General features: G+C 42.0%; 1 protein-coding gene across 1 annotated transcript in view; it reads right to left on the reverse strand.

Annotated features, from left to right (window-relative positions):
* LOC106590384 (voltage-dependent T-type calcium channel subunit alpha-1I) overlaps window positions 1-18,782 on the reverse strand; it is a 187,130-nt gene extending 168,348 nt beyond the window's left edge. Inside the window, exons 1-4 of the mRNA XM_082969363.1 lie at window positions 18,777-18,782; window positions 18,231-18,340; window positions 5,813-5,966; window positions 303-436 (exon numbers count right to left, since the gene is read on the reverse strand). Of these exons, the coding sequence (XP_082825489.1) occupies window positions 303-436; window positions 5,813-5,966; window positions 18,231-18,340; window positions 18,777-18,782 (404 nt within the window). The remainder of the gene's footprint in view (window positions 1-302; window positions 437-5,812; window positions 5,967-18,230; window positions 18,341-18,776) is intronic.
* Window positions 18,783-20,761: the final 1,979 nt, after the last annotated feature.

Below are 20,761 nucleotides of genomic sequence, written 5' to 3' on the forward strand. Positions count from 1 at the left end.
ACCCATATTTATGCTTATTTATTTTCCCTTTTGTACATTAACCATTTGTACATCGTTACAACACTATATATATACATAATATGACATTTGTAATGTCTTTATTCTTTTGAAACTTCTGTATGTGTAATGTTTACTGTTAATTTTGATTGTTTATTTCACTTTTGTATATTATCTACTTCACTTGCTTTGGCAATGTTAACATATGTTTCCCATGCCAATAAAGCCCCTTGAATTGAATTGAATTGAGAGCGGGAGAGGGAGATTAAAAAGACAGACAGAGAGAGAGAGAGAGATAATCCTACCCTGCCATGACGATGAAGAAATCCAGACGGTTCCACGTGTCGCCCAGGTAACAGCGACGGCCAAAGATTCCGAGGGCCATCATCTTCACCACCATTTCCACCGCAAAGAAGACATAGATGAAGACATCGAAGGCCTGAGAGATGGGAGAGAGAGGAGAGAGAGAGAGAGGGGAGAGAGAGGGAGAGGGGAGGGAGAGAAAGAGGGAGGGAGAGAGAGGGAGAGGGGAGAGAGAGGGGGCGAGAAAGAGGGAGAGGGGAGAGAGAGAGGGGGAGAGAAGGAGAGGGGAGGGAGAGAGCGGGAGGGAGAGAGAGGGAGGGGAGAGAGAGGGAGGGAGAGAGAGGGGGAGAGAGAGAGTGAGAGAGGAGAGAGAGAGGGGGAGAGAGAGGGAGAGGGGAGGGAGAGAGAGGGAGGGAGAGAGAGGGAGAGGGGAGAGAGAGGGGGAGAGAGAGAGGGGAGAGAGAGAGGGAGAGAGAGGGAGAGAGAGAGGGAGAGGGGAGGGAGAGAGAGAGGGAGGGAGAGAGAGAGGGAGAGGGGAGAGAGAGGGAGGGAGGGAGAGAGAGGGAGGGAGAGAGAGGGAGATGGGAGAGAGAGGGATAGAGAGAGGGAGAGAGAGAGGGAGGGGGTAGGAGAGAGCGAGAGAGAGGAGGGAGAGAGGAGAGGGATTGAGGATTGAGGGGGTGAGAAAGAGGGAGGGGGTGGTGGAGAGAGAGAAAGCAAGAGAGAGAGAGAGAGGAGGGGATAGAGAGGAAGAGAGAGGGCGAGGGGAGGGGAGGGAAAGAAGGATTAAGGAGTGAGGAGTGAGGGAGGGAGAGTGGGTGAGAAGGAGAGGGAGGGAGTGAAGGAGCAAGGAGAGGAAGTGGAAAGGGTGAAAGTAGGAGATAGGGAAGAAAGGATAGTCAGCTTATTGAGAATACCTGATTTCTCTCCATCTCCCCATCCCTCCCTCCCAATCCACCTCCATATCACCCTTCTCCACCATCCATTCCCTTCTTTCTGTAAACAGACAACTAATGAAAAACGATTTGTCTGAACTGCAATCAGCGAAAAGCTTACACACACACACACACACCTGCGCACACGCATACACACACACACACATCGAACCACAGTCCCTAATCAAGCAGCTAATTAAAACTCTATAAAGGCATCAACAATCTCTACTGCTTCTGTTGTTGACATTAATATTGTTGTTGTTGTTGTTATTGTTGTGCTTAATTCATTCACACCAACATTCTGTTTGTTGTCTGCTGTTTATTCCAGGGATTACAGAATCATTATTTGGTTCAAAGAGTGCTCGTAATTGTATTAAATTGAATAATGCACGCAACATGATTTGAAATTGAACTGCATGATACAACCCATTTATTTGTTGTTCTGAGCTGAAAGCATTTGGCACTCTTTCCCCTGTAGAATGGTCACAGTTTAGTTGACAGAGCTGGAGTCTCTATCTACTGATAGAGGTTCAGATTTTATATCCACTTTAATGATCAAGATTAGAATGGGGGGTATGGCAACCTGATCCTAGACCTGTAGTTAAGTCAAGTGACAACTATGTCAGTCTTCACCTTTGACCTTTGTGAAAAGGAAGCAATGAGCGAGGAGAGACCCTCAGTAAAGATCAAATTCCAACAATCAAACTAAATCCCTTGACATTTCCACAGGTCATTCCCTCCCTCTCTCCCTCTCTCCATCTCTCTCTCTTTCTGTCCCTCCCTCCATACCTCTCTCTTTCTGTCCCGACCTCCCGACCTCCCTCTTTCTGTCCCTCCCTCTCTCTTTCTGTCACTCTCTCCCTATCTCTTTCTATCCCTCCCTCCCTCTCTCCCTCCCTCAGATTTGACAGGAGGGCTCAAAGAATTTCAATTGTCTTTTTCATCTCTGAGGATTTAGAGAAAGACTGACAACGCACACACACTCACACAAACAAACAAACACACACACACACACATACACACACACACACACACACAGCTGACACGCATGGATGGAACCAATAGAGTGTAACTCAGGCTCTCTACATCACTAGCACACCACAACCAAAAAGTCCCTGCCATTTCAAAACCATGAATGAACAAAACAGAAAGTACCAACAGTATGCACAGATGACTGTAAGTTGCTTTAGATAAAAGCGTCTGCTAAATGGTACATTATATTATGTTTAAAAACAGACACAGCTAAAACTCACCTACAATAAGTGGATGCTGAGCCTAGACTAGATATACTACCTCTTCTATTAAACTACGTTGTTAATATGGTACATAGAGTATTAGATAATGTCAACCTGTACACTGTGACGTTGTTAATACGGTACATAGAGTATTAGATAATGTCAACCTCTACACTGTGACGTTGTTAATGTGGTACATAGAGTACTAGATAATGTCAACCTGTACACTGTGACGTTGTTAATGTGGTACATAGAGTATTAGATAATGTCAACCTCTACACTGTGACGTTGTTAATATGGTACATAGAGTATTAGATAATGTCAACCTGTACACTGTGACGCTGTTTATACGGTACATAGAGTATTAGATAATGTCAACCTGTACACTGTGACGCTGTTTATACGGTACATAGAGTATTAGATAATGTCAACCTGTACACTGTGACGTTGTTAATGTGGTACATAGAGTACTGAATAATGTCAATCTGTACACTGACTCTTTATGGGTTACAGTGAGGGAGAGGTAGATTCAGTAAACAGTGATATAAGACACCAGTTGTGCCCTATTGCCCATAGAGGTTTTAAATCCACAGTAAAGACCAATAGATATGGGCAGGAGGATTTCTGTTAGATCTGGAGGGGAGAATCCACACGCACGCACGCACGCACACACACACATCAACTAGCTCTCACAGTTTCAAGTCAGAATTAGATGTTCATCCATGTTTCTCAAATGACACATTTCGAAGTTGTTGCAAACGTCAAATTGTAAGTGTTTAAGGTTAGTTTAGGCATTAACTCTGAAATCTTAAGGTTAAGCCTGAACTCTGAATGGTTAAGGTTAAGGTTACGGGTAAGCCTGAACTCTGAATGGTTAAGGTTAAGGGTAAGCCTTAACTCTGAATGGTTAAGGTTAAGGTTACGGGTAAGCCTTAACTCTGCATGGTTAAGGTTAAGGTTACGGGTAAGCCTTAACTCTGCATGGTTAAGGTTAAGGTTAAGGGTAAGCCTTAACTCTGAATGGTTAAGGTTAAGGTTACGGGTAAGCCTTAACTCTGAATGGTTAAGGTTAAGGTTACGGGTAAGCCTTAACTCTGAATGGTTAAGGTTAGGTTAAGGGTAAGCCTTAACTCGTGGAAGGTGGGTTAGGAGGCTAACCGGGTTAAGGTGGTTGGGGATAGGTGTAGCCCTTTCCTGCAATCAAATGATCTTGTGGCCTCAGTTATGGACTGTTTTGAATATTTTTCACAATTTCATAAATTAATAAACATAACTTTAAAAAGAATGCAAAAATTTGGTTTGTTATATATCAGCCTTCTGTGACGTACACTACCGTTCAAAAGTTTGGGGTCACTTAGAAATGTTCTTGTTTTTGAAAGAAAAACACTTTTTTTGTCCATTAAAATAACATAAAATTGATCAGAAATACAGTGTAGACATTGTTAATGTTGTAAATGACTACTGTAGCTGGAATCGGCAGATTTTCAATAGAATATCTACATAGGTGTACAGAGACTCATAATCAGCAACCATCACTCCTGTGTTCCAATGGCACGTTGTGTTAGCTAATCCAAGGAGGACTTGTGAGGCATCTGTTTCTCAAACTAGACACTCTAATGTACTTGTACTAATGTCTCTAATGTACTAATGTCCTCTTGCTCAGTTGTGCACCGAGACCTCCCACTCCTCTTTCTATTCTGATTAGAGACAGTTTGCGCTGTTCTGTGAAGGGAGAAGTACACAGCGTTGTACGAGATCTTCAGTTTCTTGGCAATTTCTTGCATGGAATAGCCTTCATTTCTCAGAACAAGAATAGACTGATAAGTTTCAGAAGAAAGTTCTTTGTTTTTGGCCATTTTGAGCCTGTAATCAAACCCGCAAATACTGATGCTCCAGACACTCAACTAGTCTAAAGAAGTCCAGTTGTATTGCTACTTTAATCAGTACAACAGTTTTCAGCTCTGTTAACATAATTGCAAAAGGGTTTTCTAATGATCAATTAGCCTTTTAAAAGTATAAACTTGGATTAGCTAACACAACGTGCCATTGGAACACTGGAATGATGGTTGCTGATGGTGATGGTTGCCTCTGTACGCCTATGTAGATATTCCATAAAAAATCAGCCGTTTCCAGCTACAATAGTCATTTACAACATTAACAATGTCTACACCATATTTCTGAACAATTTGATGTTATTTTAATGGACCAACATTTTTTGCTTTTCTTTCAAAAACAAGGACATTTCTAAGTGACCCCAAACTTTTGAAAGGTAGTGTATATAAAGTGAAATATTGGGATGTAAACTGAACATTTGATCCTTTTCAGCTCTACGTCTATAAGGCCATAACGATGTGTGTGAGGTGTATACTTTTGTTTCAAAGTAGATTTGCTCAAGACTACCAAGAAACACTCTGTGTGACCCTGATTTAGCCCGCTGCAGTAAAATGGTAAAACAACTTTCCATCGCTGGATTCAAACTGCAAAGTTTAGAATCAGAGGCTTACACCCATCCGCCATCCCTGTCCACAAAGCCCAACTCCTTGTCAACAATGCCCAAGTATATCAAAACCTACTGGAAGGTAACAGCACTCACTGTTGCCCCTAGTGGCCAGTTTCCACCTCATCTCCTGAAGTCCTCAGACATGGATGGACTTCGAATAATGACATGTATCATGGGTGACCTGACTGTGCGTGCGCACACACACACACACACACACACACACACACACACACACACACACACACACACACACACACACACCACACACACACACACACACACACACACACACACACACACACACACACACACACACACACACACAGACTCCTACATGTACAGTATGTGTTCATACATAGGCTATACACGCTGTGTGTGTCCATGTGTGTGTGTGTATGGTTGTGAGCGAGAGAGAAGAGAGACAGAATATATCCATGTCACGTGTCTTCTCCAGGATAAATCAGTGATACAGTAAAACCTCTGTAAAGATGACGGTGGGTCAACGAAGAGACAATCTCTTACTGTTCTGTTAAAAAAAAAATAAGCACATAGAGAAAGCAATGTAGTGCCTTCACATCAGAGAGAAAAGACAGAGGAGAAAGAAGGAAAGAAAGTCCTTTTTCAATAGATGACAAGAGGTGCTATTGAGAGGAATTTGAGAGGTGTGAAGAAAGTGAGTAGTGGTCCTTGCACAGGGATCGCATAGTTAAACAGTATTAGTGTGTGTGTGTGTGTGTGTGTGTGTGTGTGTGTGTGTGTGTGTGTGTGTGTGTGTGGTGTGTGTGTGTGTGTGTGTGTGTGTGTGTGTGTGTGTGCGTGCAGCGTGTGTGTGTGATACTGACCTGTAGTACCTTACAGCGGTCTGAAGAGCAGTCTATGTTCTCACAGGGTTGGTACATGCCCAGGGTCACACAGTTGAGTAATATCACCATGATACTGCAGCGCTCGAACCACGTAGAGGCACCAGGGTTAAGGATAATACACAGTGTAGAGAGACTGGATTAACAGAATATACAGACTGGATTAACAGGACAGAGAGACTGGATTAACAGAACATACAGACTGGATTAACAGGACAGAGAGACTGGATTAACAGGACAGAGAGACTGGATTAACAGAACATACAGACTGGATTAACAGGACAGAGAGACTGGATTAACAGAACATACAGACTGGATTAACAGGACAGAGAGACTAGATTAACAAAACAGAGAGACTGGATTAACAGAATATACAGACTGGATTAACAGGACAGAGACACTGGATTAACAGGACATACAGACTGGATTAACAGAACATACAGACTGGATTAACAGGACAGAGAGACTGGATTAACAGAACATACAGACTGGATTAACAGGACAGAGAGACTAGATTAACAAGACAGAGAGACTGGATTAACAGAATATACAGACTGGATTAACAGGACAGAGACACTGGATTAACAGGACATACAGACTGGATAAACAGAACATACAGACTGGATTAACAGGACATGGAGACTGGATTAACAGGACAGAGAGACTGGATTAACAGAACATACAGACTGGATTAACAGGACAAAGAGACTGGATTAACAGAACATACAGACTGGATTAACAGGACAGAGAGACTGGATTAACAGGACAGAGAGACTGGATTAACAGAACATACAGACTGGATTAACAGGACAGAGAGACTGGATTAACAGAACATACAGACTGGATTAACAGGACAGAGAGACTAGATTAACAAAACAGAGAGACTGGATTAACAGAATATACAGACTGGATTAACAGGACAGAGACACTGGATTAACAGGACATACAGACTGGATTAACAGAACATACAGACTGGATTAACAGGACAGAGAGACTGGATTAACAGAACATACAGACTGGATTAACAGGACAGAGAGACTAGATTAACAAGACAGAGAGACTGGATTAACAGAATATACAGACTGGATTAACAGGACAGAGACACTGGATTAACAGGACATACAGACTGGATAAACAGAACATACAGACTGGATTAACAGGACATGGAGACTGGATTAACAGGACAGAGAGACTGGATTAACAGAACATACAGACTGGATTAACAGGACAAAGAGACTGGATTAACAGGACAGAGAGACTGGATTAACAGGACAGAGAGACTGGATTAACAGGACATGGAGACTGGAATAACAGGACATGGAGACAGAAAGACTACTATTTTATACAGTCTCTATAATTAGGTTCCCGTGTCCTGGTTAATCATGTGACATGCCTGGATTTGAACCCTTTCTTCAAGCTTCTTCATATGTCAAATGGTCCAGCTTTATGTTGTGATTTAATCTTGAATTCTGTAAAAGGCTTAAAATTAAGGTTAAACTCCAGGACGTGTGACATCAGCTAATTAGCATAATAGAAACATCTAGAGATATGTTTTTTGCATTGGGTGCTTCTCAAGTTAGTTAGGTGGAACCACAGAACATAACAGGGCCCTATAATAACACTTTAGTTAAGTGGAACCACATCAATGACAACAAGGCCCTTTAATAACACTTTAGTTAGGTGGAACAAGGTGAAACCACAGACAACAACAGGGCCCTATAATAACACTTTAGTTAGGTGAAACCACAGACAACAACAGGGCCCTATAATAACACTTTCGTTAGGTGGAACCAGGTAGACAAAAACAGGTCCCTATAATAACACTTTCGTTAGGTGGAACCAGGCAGACAGCAACAGGGCCCTATAATAACACTTTAGTTAGGTGGAACCACAGACAGCAACAGGGCCCTATAATAACACTTTAGTTAGGTGGAACCACAGACAACAACAGGGCCCTATAATAACACTTTAGTTAGGTGGAACCACAGACAACAACAGGGCCCTATAATAACACTTTAGTTACGTGGAACCAGGTAGACAACAACAGAGCCCTATAATAACACTTTAGTTAGGTGGAACCACGTAGACAACAACAGGGCCCTAAAATATTACTTTAGCTAGGTGGAACCACGTAGACAAGAACAGGGCCCTATAATAACACCTTAGTTAGGTGGAACCACCTAGACAACAACAGGGCCCTATAATAACACTTTAGTTAGGTGGAACCACATAGACAACAACAGGGCCCTATAATAACACTTTAGTTAGGTGGAACCACGTAGACAACAACAGGGCCCTATAATAACACTTTAGTTAGGTGGAACCACATAGACAACAACAGGGTCCTATAATAACACTTTAGTTAGGTGGAACCATGCAGACAACAACAGGGCCCTATAATAACACTTTAGTTAGGTGGAACCACAGACAACAACAGGGCCCTATAATACCACTTTTGTTAGTTGGAACCACCTAGACAACAACAGGGCCCTATAATACCACTTTAGTTAGGTGGAACCACCTAGACAACAACAGGGCCCTATAATAACACTTTGGTTTGGTGGAACCACGTAGACAAGAACAGGGCCCTATAATATTACTTTAGTTAGGTGGAACCACGTAGACAACAACAGGGCCCTATAATAACACTTTGGTTTGGTGGAACCACGTAGACAAGAACAGGGCCCTATAATATCACTTTAGTTAGGTGGAACCACGTAGACAACAACAGGGCCCTAAAATAACACTGTAGTTAGGTGGAACCACGTAGACAACAACAGGGCCCTAAAATAACACGTGTAGTTAGGTGGAACCACGTAGACAACAACAGGGCCCTAAAATAACACTTTGGTTAGGTGGAACCACGTAGACAACAACAGGGCCCTATCATAACACGTTAGTTAGGTGGAACCACATAGACAACAGCAGGGCCCTATAATAACACTTTAGTTAGGTGGAACCACAGACAACAACAGGGCCCTATAATAACACCTTAGTTTGGTGGAACCACGTAGACAACAACAGGGCCCTATAATAACACTTTAGTTAGGTGGAACCACGCAGACAACAGCAGGGCCCTAAAATAACACTTTAGTTAGGTGGAACCACGTAGACAACAACAGGGCCCTAAAATAACACCTTAGTTAGGTGGAACCACGTAGACAACAACAGGGCCCTATAATAACACTTTAGTTAGGTGGAACCACGCAGACAACAACAGGGCCCTAAAATAACACTGTAGTTAGGTGGAACCACGTAGACAACAACAGGGCCCTGATAATAACACTTTAGTTAGGTGGAACCATCTAGACAACAACAGGGCCCTATAATAACACCTTAGTTAGGTGGAACCACAGACAACAACAGGGCCCTATAATAACACTTTAGTTAGGTGGAACCACTAGACAACAACAGGGCCCTATAATAACACTTTAGTTAGGTGGAACCACGTAGACAATAACAGGGCCCTATAATATTACTTTCGCTAGGTGGAACCACATAGACAACAACAGGGCCCTATAATAACACTTTAGTTAGGTGGAACCACATAGACAACAACAGGGCCCTATAATAACACCTTAGTTTGGTGGAACCACGTAGACAACAACAAGGCTCTATAATATCACCTTAGTTAGGTGGAACCACGCAGACAACAACAGGGCCCTAAAATAACACTGTAGTTAGGTGGAACCACGTAGACAACAACAGGGCCCTAAAATAAGACTTTACTTAGGTGGAACCATATAGACAACAACAGGGCCCTATAATATCACTTTAGTTAGGTGGAACCACGTAGACAACAACAGGGCCCTATAATAACACCTTAGTTAGGTGGAACCACAGACAACAACAGGGCCCTATAATAACACTTTAGTTAGGTGGAACCACAGACAACAACAGGGCCCTATAATAACACTTTAGTTAGGTGGAACCACGTAGACAACAACAGGGCCCTATAATAACACCTTAGTTAGGTGGAACCACGTAGACAACAACAGGGCCCTATAATAACACTTTCGCTAGGTGGAACCACATAGACAACAACAGGGCCCTATAATAACACTTTAGTTAGGTGGAACCATAGACAACAACAGGGCCCTATAATAACACTTTAGTTAGGTGGAACCACGTAGACAATAACAGGGCCCTATAATATTACTTTCGCTAGGTGGAACCACATAGACAACAACAGGGCCCTATAATAACACTTTAGTTAGGTGGAACCACATAGACAACAACAGGGCCCTATAATAACACCTTAGTTTGGTGGAACCACGTAGACAACAACAAGGCTCTATAATATCATAAAAAAGAACAGCGAGAGAAACTTCCCAGCAGTTCTTTGAAGTGTGACAGTGAGATATTGAAAATATGTCCCAAATGGTACCCTATTCCCTAAATATTTCACTAGTCAAAAGTAGTGCACACTGTAGAGAATAGGGTGCCATTTGGGACGTATCCATTGAATATGCATTGTGGCTTTGAGGGGCTGTGGATGAATACAAACACTAAAAGAGGTATTTAATAGTCCAGCGGGCCAAATCACCCTCTGGGGGATTAATTAATACAATAGTCTCTGCTCTAATGCAACTCTGCTCTCCATCACTGCCGGAACTACTTCCAACACTTCTGGGGGAAAGGAGTTTAAATCACAGAGGGGGAGGAAGGAGGGGAAAAATAAAGAAGATATTGTTGCTGTATGACTTCTGTAGGATAGAAAATACGTGCTCAATTCTTTTCATTTTATTTTCTATACCTCTGACATTTTCATATGAAAAGGAGAAGTACCGGCCATGAAGTAATACACAATACATGGACAAATCCTTTCTTCAGATTTATGAGCACAGCCCAAAGTCCCATATTAACTTGTTCATTACCATGAATGGATGATTTGTTTGGACATCTGAAGTAGATATAATAGGCTTTTGAAATTAGGATTGTGGCCACAACATTACTGGAATCCTGGGCTTACAATAGAAAAATCCTGTGTATTACATCTGTAGAATCCTGTGTATTACATCTGTAGAATCCTTTGTATTACATCAGTAGAATCCTGTGTACTACATGAGTAGAACTATGTGCATTACATCAGCAGAATCCTGTGCATTACATCAGTAGAATCATGTGTATTACGATAGTAAAATCCTGTGTATTACATCAGTAGAATCCTTTGTATTACATCACTAGAATCCTGTATATTACGTGTGAAGAACTATGCGTATTACATCACCAGAATCCTGTGTATTACATCAGTAGAATCCTTTGTATTACATCAGCAGAATCCTGTGTATTACATCAGCAGAATCCTGTGTATTACATCAGTGGAATCCTTTGTATTACATCAGTAGAATCCTTTGTAGAATCCTGTATTACTTACTTGATGTTCACCGTACCTGAATCCTCACTGTCCTTCTTCCTATTCTAAAAGCCTCGATGTTCTATACATACATTACTATGGATAAAGACAGACAATGTGCACACCCACACACACACACACGCATGAACACACATGCGCACAAAGCACACTCACACATTTAAATCAATAACTTGCAGCTATTACTGGCATTTAAAGGGAAATATTCCGAGCTCTGAAGAACATGTTTCATTAATATCACAACAGATCTATGATACAGTACAATGTACCACAACAGATCTATAATACAGTACAATGTATCACAACAGATCTATAATACAGTACAATGTATCACAACAGATCTATAATACAGTACAATGTATCACAACAGATCTACAATACAATGTAACACAACAGATCTAATACAGTACAATGTATCACAACAGATCTATGATAAAGTACAATGTAACACAACAGATCTAATACAGTACAATGTATCACAACAGATCTATAATACAGTACAGTGTAACAGATGTACAAGGAGACATGAGGGAAAAGGTCTAGAGGGGAAAGAATAGTTTTTCTTCTCTTTCTCCCTCGTCACCCTCTCTCTCCCCCTTTCTCCTTATTCCTGTCTCTCCTTCTGCATTCTCCTTCCCATTCTCTCTCCTCATAGTCTTCTCTCCCCCCACCCACCCACCCACCACCAACCCACCTCTCTCTTCTACTTAATAGGTATAGGATATATGATATGTCAGCCATTTTTACAAAGCTGGTCCAGCTCTATGCAGTAATGAGCACTTAGATTATCCCAAGCTGTCACAGCCCCTAGTGCAAATCACCAGGCTATCATCCTTCATGCTGCTATGTAGTTGGAGATGATATAGATACAGGGAAATAACTTCCTGGAAATAACTGTAGCATTAGTACATTTAGAGCCAGCAACTTTATATTTCTGTCAAAGTCAGTGAAAATGAAGGAATTGAGCCTGCAAGCTAATGCTATATAGGGATAATCTTTGTCACACATGCACACACACACACACACACACACACACGCAACGCACGCTTTTGTTTTACTATCCTTGTGGGGACCAAACAATTGATTCCCATTCAAAATCCTATTTTCCCTAACCCTAACCCTTAACGTAACCCTAACCCTAACCCTAACCCTAACCTTAACTCCTAACCCTAAACCTACGTAACCTCTAAGCTTAAAATAGCCTTCGCAATGTCCACACATGAACAAATGTTTCTTTTTTTACTTTCCTTCTGGCCCCCACAAGGATAGTAAAACCACATGAGCACACACACACGCACACACACACACACACACACACACACACACACACACACACACACACACACACACACACACACACACACACACACACACACACACACACACACACACACACACACACACACACACACACACACACACATTTCAAAATAGTGTGACCACATCTCCAACTCTCTAGGTAGAAATCCAGTCTAGCAGTCCCTGATTCTTATAAGGTCTCAGCTGCCTGCTTTTCTCTCTCTCCCTCTGTTTCCCATCTTTCTCTCTCCTTCCCCCACTTTCCCTCGTTCAAAATGTGCAAACGCTTTAAAAATCGTTCTCTGAAAAATGAGTCAATTAGTGCTAGTCTTAGAGGATCTTTTCCTTTTTCTCTCTTTCTCAATCTTTCTTTCCCCTCTGACTCCATCTCTCTCTCTCTCTCTCTCTCTCTCTCTCTCGCTCTCCCTTAAACGCTTTCTCTCTTTCTTTCTCTCTCTCCCTCCCACTCTCTCATTCTCTCTCTCCCCATCTCTCCCCATTTTTTTATTTCACCTTTATTTAAGCAGGTAGGCCAGTTGAGAACAAGTTCTCATTTACAACTGTGACCTGGCCAAGATAAAGCAAAGCAGTGCGACAAAAAACAACAACACAGAGTTACACATACACAAATGTACAGTCAATAACACAATATAAAAATCTATGTACAGTGTGTGCAAATGGAGTAAGGAGGTAAGGCAACAAATAGGCAATTTAGCAAATTAACACTGGAGTGATAGATGTGCAGATGATGATGTGTAAGTAGAAATACTGATGTGCAAAAGAGCAAAAAAAGTAAATAAAAACAATATGGGGATGAGGTAGGTAGTTGGATGGGCTATTTACAGATGGACTATGTACAGCTGCAGCGATCGGTAAGCTGCTCAGATAACTGATGCTTAAAGTTAGTGAGGGAGATATGAGTCTCCAACTTCAGCAATTTTTGCAATTCATTCCAGTCATTTGCAGCAGAGAACTGGAAGGAAAGGAGGACAAAGGAGGTGTTGGCTTGGGTATGACCAGTGAGATATACTTGCTGGAGCGCGTGCTACGGGTGGGTGTTGTTATCGTGACCAGTGAGCTGAGATAAGGCGGAGCTTTACCTGGCAAAAACGTATAGATGACCTGGAGCCAGTGGGTCTGGCGACGAATATGTAGCGAGGGCCAGCCGACGAGAGCTGTATAACGATGTTGACCAAAAACAACACTTTGTGAAGATTGAGTCAAAGTGTTTCACAAACAATCCTTCAGTTTTTCACACTCGAGGAGGACAATAATTGCACAGCTACACAGAGAACACTTGTGACTCACTGTATTGAAAAGAACTGGAGCCTTGAGATCGGTTTGGGCCTCGGAAGCACAACAACAATAGAACAATACTCCGTTAGAAAACAAAACCAGCATTTTCAGATATTAAGTATACCCCATGCAAGCTAGCAAAAAAGGCGTATGTTTAAGTGTTGGTATTGCTGAGGTATTGCGGAAGGAGGAAGAGGAGGAAGAGGAGGAGGAAGAAAGGGCATAGAGATTTAGCTTTGCGATCAGTTATACCTTGAAATAACAATACCACAATACTCCATTAGAAAACAAAACCAACATATTAAGACTTATACCATACCACCTGCAGACTAGGATACAAGGCTGGAAGGTGTATAAAGCATTGATATTGGTGAGGTAAAAGTGGAGGGAAGGAGAGAAGGGTGTATAGTTTAGCTTTGTGATCAAGTAGGCCAGCGGTAGGTAACCCTGTTCCTGGAGTACCACAGGCACTTCATATTATTGTTTTAACCCACCTGGAAGACCAGCTGTGTTGTAGCCAATCACTGAACTGATCATTTAGCTCAGTTGGTCAGTATGGTGCCTCCAGGGACAGGGTTGCCTACGCCTGAAGTAGGCCTTGAAAGCACAATACCACAGGACTCCATTAAAAACCAAAACATATGGTATCATACCACCTGCAGACTAAGAGAAGCTTGAAGCTGCAGAAGACATTGACATTGGTGAGGTACAGGGTGATACAGGGTGATACAGGGTGATACAGGGTGGTACAGGGTGATACAGGGTGGTACAGGGTGGTACAGGTTTGTACAGGGTGATACAGGGTGATGCAGGGTGGTACAGGTTGGTACAGGGTGGTACAGGGTGATACAGGGTGATACAGGGTGATACAGGGTGGTACAGGTTGGTACAGGGTGATACAGGGTGGTACAGGCTGGTACAGGGTGATACAGGGTGGTACAGGTTGGTACAGGGTGGTACAGGCTGGTACAGGCTGGTACACGGTGTGGAAAGGAGGGCATAGAAGTTCCAGCTGGGGGTAGATTACTTTTTAATATATATCAGCATGTCTGCACTTTGAGTTTTACTCAATCTCTCTCTCCCTCTTTCTCTCTCCCTCTCCAATTCTCCCTCTCTTTTATTGTTTCCAAAGAGACACAGAAGAAACATCAATGCCCTCTGATCTCCATGGCAACCCATCAACTATTAAGTAAAGCTAATTCTGTTGTGTGTGTGTGTGTGTGTGTGTGTGTGTGTGTGTGTGTGTGTGTGTGTGTGTGTGTGTGTGTGCGCCCGTGTGCACTTGCATGCATGTGTGTGTCTGTGTGTTAGAGAGAGAGCGACTGTATCTAATGCTGGGCCCAAGGGGGTATGAAATATGCTTCGATGTCATTAGCTGTCCTCTGTAGAGCCAGCATATCTTCCAACACATCCCAAATGGCACCCTATTCCCTATTCAGTGCACTAGTTTTGACTAGGACCCATAGGGATCTGGTCAAAAGTAATGCACTATGTAGGGCATAGGGTGTCATTTGGGAGGCAAGCCTCATCTCTTCTCATTCACATTGGCAGCAACTAATTGGATGGCTCAAAATGGCAGCCAAGTATCTGCATGATTCTATGGGAATGATATGTTATGTCTTGTCAATATGAATGATATGTAATGTCTTGTCAATATGATTGATATGTCGTGTCTTGTCAATATGAATGATATGTAATGTCTTGTCAATATGAATGATATGTAATGTCTTGTCAATATGAATGATATGTAATGTCTTGTCAATATGAATGATATGTTATGTCTTGTCAATATGAATGATATGTAATGTCTTGTCAATATGATTGATATGTCGTGTCTTGTCAATATGAATGATATGTAATGTCTTGTCAATATGAATGATATGTAATGTCTTGTCAATATGATTGATATGTCGTGTCTTGTCAATATGAATGATATGTAATGTCTTGTCAATATGAATGATATGTAATGTCTTGTCAATATGAATGATATGTAATGTCTTGTCAATATGAATGATATGTTATGTCTTGTCAATATGAATGATATGTAATGTCTTGTCAATATGAATGTAGTATGTCTTGTCAATATGAATGATATGTCTTGTCAATATGAATGATATGTTATGTCTTGTCAATATGAATGATATGTTATGTCTTGTCAATATGAATGATATGTTATGTCTTGTCAATATGAATGATATGTTATGTCTTGTCAATATGAATGATATGTTATGTCTTGTCAATATGAATGATATGTAATGTCTTGTCAATATGAATGATATGTTGTCTTGTCAATATGAATGATATGTTATGTCTTGTCAATATGAATGATATGTTATGTCTTGTCAATATGAATGATATGTTATGTCTTGTCAATATGAATGATATGTAATGTCTTGTCAATATGAATGATATGTAATGTCTTGTCAATATGATTGATATGTCGTGTCTTGTCAATATGAATGATATGTAATGTCTTGTCAATATGAATGATATGTAATGTCTTGTCAATATGAATGATATGTTATGTCTTGTCAATATGAATGATATGTTATGTCTTGTCAATATGAATGATATGTTATGTCTTGTCAATATGAATGATATGTTATGTCTTGTCAATATGAATGATATGTCGTGTCTTGTCAATATGAATGATATGTCATGTCTTGTCCTGAACTGCCATGGGATATCACATACTGTAATGCTCCATAGTCTCTGATATCACCGTCTGTTATTTCAAGACATTGTGGTACGCTTGACAGACAAACACACACACACACAGACACATGTTCGGTTCTAAAGGTCATTTTGATTGGTAGTATGACATCCGTTGACAACAGATCCCATGGCCTGTATGTTGATACGATGACACACACACCCACGTGCAGATTAGATAAACACTCAGGACGTCTCTGATGTAATGACAGGACATCCAGGATCCTCCTCCCTAGGCTTTCTGGGACCATTCCTGACGAGTAAAACCATTAGCCACTCAGCAGTGGCTACGGACATCTATGGATACACACACACACACACACACACACACACACACACACACACACACACACACACACACACACCACACCTTCTCTTATCCTATGTTCATAGATCTCCCACTAGCTCTGACTGGCTACTGGTTCTCTGACTGGCTACTGGTTCTCTGACTGGCTAATGGTTCACAGACTAGCTACAGGTTCACTGATTGGCTACTGGTTCACTGACTAGCTACAGGTTCACTGACTAGCTACTGGTTCTCTGACTAGCTACTGGTTCTCTGACTAGCTACTGGTTCTCTGACTAGTGTAATAAAAATAAATCTAACGTTTTACCTAATGATATATAAGGAGGGCATTTGTACAACATGTTTCACAACAGCACACAACAAAATTCCAGAGACATATTGAGCAACCAAGTGATACCAATCACAACCACACCCAGAGGACAGATGGCTGACTTAAGAAACTCACACAAAAATGTCAAGACATGAAGGCGCCCTAGCCACACGAACTGACCACTGGTGTAAAGAACAACATTCCATGAATATCGCAAGCACCCAGACACGAATTACCAGAAATACACACACACACACACTTAGGTGTGTTGGACTCCGAGGACAACGGATACTGCCAAGGGCCAATGGGAAGTCGACACCACCTGGAGAGTGGACCGTCCCTCCACTCATCGACCAGTCAGGAGAGCGGACCTACTAGACTCAACGTCAACACACTGTTATTTCATTGTATAAATTGGATGTACACTATGTTTCGGGGCTCTCTCTTCTGCTAGTTCCCTAAGAGCTAAACGAACGAGCCCGTGCACGCTCAGCCAAATATCTTTGTCTCATAATAAACTGCCTTACTATATACTGAATCCACCTGGTCCAGAGTCTTGACTTGGTCTCCTTCTCAAGTAATTGATCATCTACAAAATTGGTAGCAGAGGATGGTTTCAAACTCCTGAATTCGGTCCATTAATGGTTGATGTGAGAGGAGACAAGTCCGGGACAATCTCGTAAGGACGGGTGACCTGTTCGCAGGAGACATCGGCGATTCTGCCCGCCCCAGGAAACTGATCAACGAGCTCGACTAAATAAGGTAAGCAGAGCCTGTTAAAACAAAATCTGCATATTGTATTATAGTCTCATCCAAATTCTGATCAGTAGTACTGGGCGTGAGTATGAATTGTTGTCGAAATTGTAATAACTGTAATTAAATGTTAAGGCCGAACACAAAGATATTTGACTGAATAGATTTTAAGTTAGTTAAGTCCTGTGTGGACCCGTCCTGTGTGGACCCGTCCTGTGTGGACCCGGCCTGTGTGGCCCATCATTGATAGAATATATCTGTTGACTTGGGGGACGACTGACGTGGCAACCAGTTGAGTCCACCCATATTATTCAGATTAATTAAAAGTAGATAAAGAGTCTGTGTGGACCCGTCCTGTGTGGACCCGTCCTGTGTGGACCCGGCCTGTGTGGACCCGTCCTGTGTGGACCCGGCCTGTGTGGACCCGGCCTGTGTGGACCCGGCCTGTGTGGACCCGTCCTGTGTGGCCCAATATTGATAGCATAAATCTGTGAGATTCGGGGAATGACTGGTCTGGCCACCCGCTGAAATTCACCAGTATTTTTCAGGTTTATTTAAAGTAAATAAGCAGGCCTGTGTGGCCCCAAATTTTAGGGAAACGACTGTTGGTATGGGGGAGGACTGATTTTGGAATCGGCTGCAATCTACCCATGTCATACAGAAAACTTAAAAAGTGGTAGATTCATTCGGCTGAAAGAAATGAGTATGAGAATAGGTATTGTTTAAACTTATAGAATAGGCTGATTCAGCCTCGTCCCGAATTCAGTAAACTGCATACTGCTCGGTGAGACTTGATAGAAGTGTAGCTCCTTCCGACGCGACACTATAGGTGTCCACGTCCCGGATTTCAGTTTATTCTGCCCGGTAGTCTGGGAAGGAGCCATAATTTGCTGACCCGCATATTTGTATTCCTTGCTGCATAACTGTTTATAAATCTGTTCTGATTGTATGTGTTTGATAAACTGCATTTGTATAAGCCTGATTGAAAGTTTTATAGTTAATTCCGGACTGGTAATTGCAAGTTATTAAGGTCCGTTCCTTGAGACCCCGACCAATTCGAATAAATAAACTGATGTGGCCGCCGTGCCGTGAATATTGCCTGGGAAATTAGACAAGGAATAACACTTTGTTTACGAGGGTGGGGCACCAGAGATAAGTCAGTGTCCGCGCCGTGAATACATCGCTGGTTCCAACCAGCGACGGGCTAAGTATACAAAGTTAGTGGAACGCGCCACTCAAACCCTTAAGGCTAAATAGCTACGGTATGTGCAGGTTTGAATATGCCTGGTCCACCAAGGGAGGGAGGTCATATGCCCGCCCTTGATGTACAACAAATTGTAATGTCTGTATGTGAGAAAACTGACGGAACTTTCTGCAGCTCTCTCCACACAGATCCGCAAGGTCCAAGAGGGGGAGCTGTTGGGAGACTCGCCACCACTGAAGGTAAAAGTTGGGGACTGGGTGAGGGTCAAGGTCCACAAGAGAAAGTGGCTGGAACCCAGGTGGACTGGGCCATACGAAGTGAAGGAAGTTACTTCACACTCTGTCCAGGTCAAAGGTAAATCAGGAGCACCTTGGCACCACCTTACACATTGCACTCCAGCCCCAACCCCTTCCAGAACTTTGACTTAAACCAGGGCCGATTTGCGCGCCCTACATAAATTCGATTCCAACCACTGAAACCTTAGTTGGGGAAAATGGGACAATGGCTTCCGTTTCCACGACCTAAGGCACCACGCCCAGGGTCGGGGTACATCCCTCCCTGGGAGAGGCTGGGGATATCAGCTCCCCTGTTTGTTATTTTTGTGAGTGTACACTACTAGGCTGATCACCACCGCTATTGACCCTGGTCAGGCTGATAGGGGCCTAATGTTTCCTTTGCTTCAGTTGAAAGACACTGAACCCGAGTATGCATTTGAATAGTTTAGAATTCACGCCTGCCACGCGGGAGGCCCGGGTTCGGATCCCAGCCCATGCACCATGGGACTAAAATGAAAGAAGATACAGGTGGAGTTAATTTTAAATTAACAGGGAAGGTGCACATTAAACACAGTTGTGTATAATGGCAGGGTATTCCTAACAAACAGAATGGGTCGGTTTGCAGACAAACTGAAAGGGTTTTAAGGTTTCAAGCAATCTTGGGTCAAATTGGTTAAATAGTACGTTAAAATATGGGGTTTCATAGATTGAAGTACAGTATTGTATCCAAGGGTAGCGCATGTTCAATTAAGTTTAAAACTAATGATTGGGGGGAGTACAATGGAAGTATAAGCATTTTTAGGTTTTGTTTGTAGTTAACTTTTCGGTTTCTGAATCGGTGTAGTATGAGGAAATGCTGACCAAGTGGTTATTTTATGGAAAAAGGAGCGCTTAGCTCTTTTGAGAAAAATACCTAGGGACAGGATATCTTAAAGGGGTATACACACATGGCATTTTGAAGTTTTGTTTTCTGAGTTTTAATTAAACACGTGAAATTCTTTTGATAGGGAATGTTCTGGGAAATTGAGATACAAAATGTAGATAAAGTTACTAGCTTCATTTGTCTAATATAGTAAGAAACACGGTTCTGAAAAGGGGGTATGACTTTTAACCCCTCTGGTGACTTTCCCTGTGTGGTCTGATCAGCCACATTGAAAAGCCATTTGGATGGTGAATTTAAGGTCATTGGTGATATTGATTTTAAGGGAATTTGTAGAACTGATAATTATGATGGAGTTAAAGTTCTTAGAGACAATTGATAATTTGAACCAATGAGAAGACTAAAAGGGCAAAGCCTTAGAATAAGGGTAGGCTTTCTTAAGTCTATTTTCCTAGAACAATAAGGGTACATTAATTTTCCTTTATGGTGGTTCAGATGTTTATTTTCCCTTAGGAAGTCAG

This window comes from Salmo salar, chromosome 02 (assembly GCF_965601325.2).
Source record: "Salmo salar chromosome 02, fSalSal1, whole genome shotgun sequence".
Taxonomy (NCBI): Eukaryota; Metazoa; Chordata; class Actinopteri; order Salmoniformes; family Salmonidae; genus Salmo; species Salmo salar.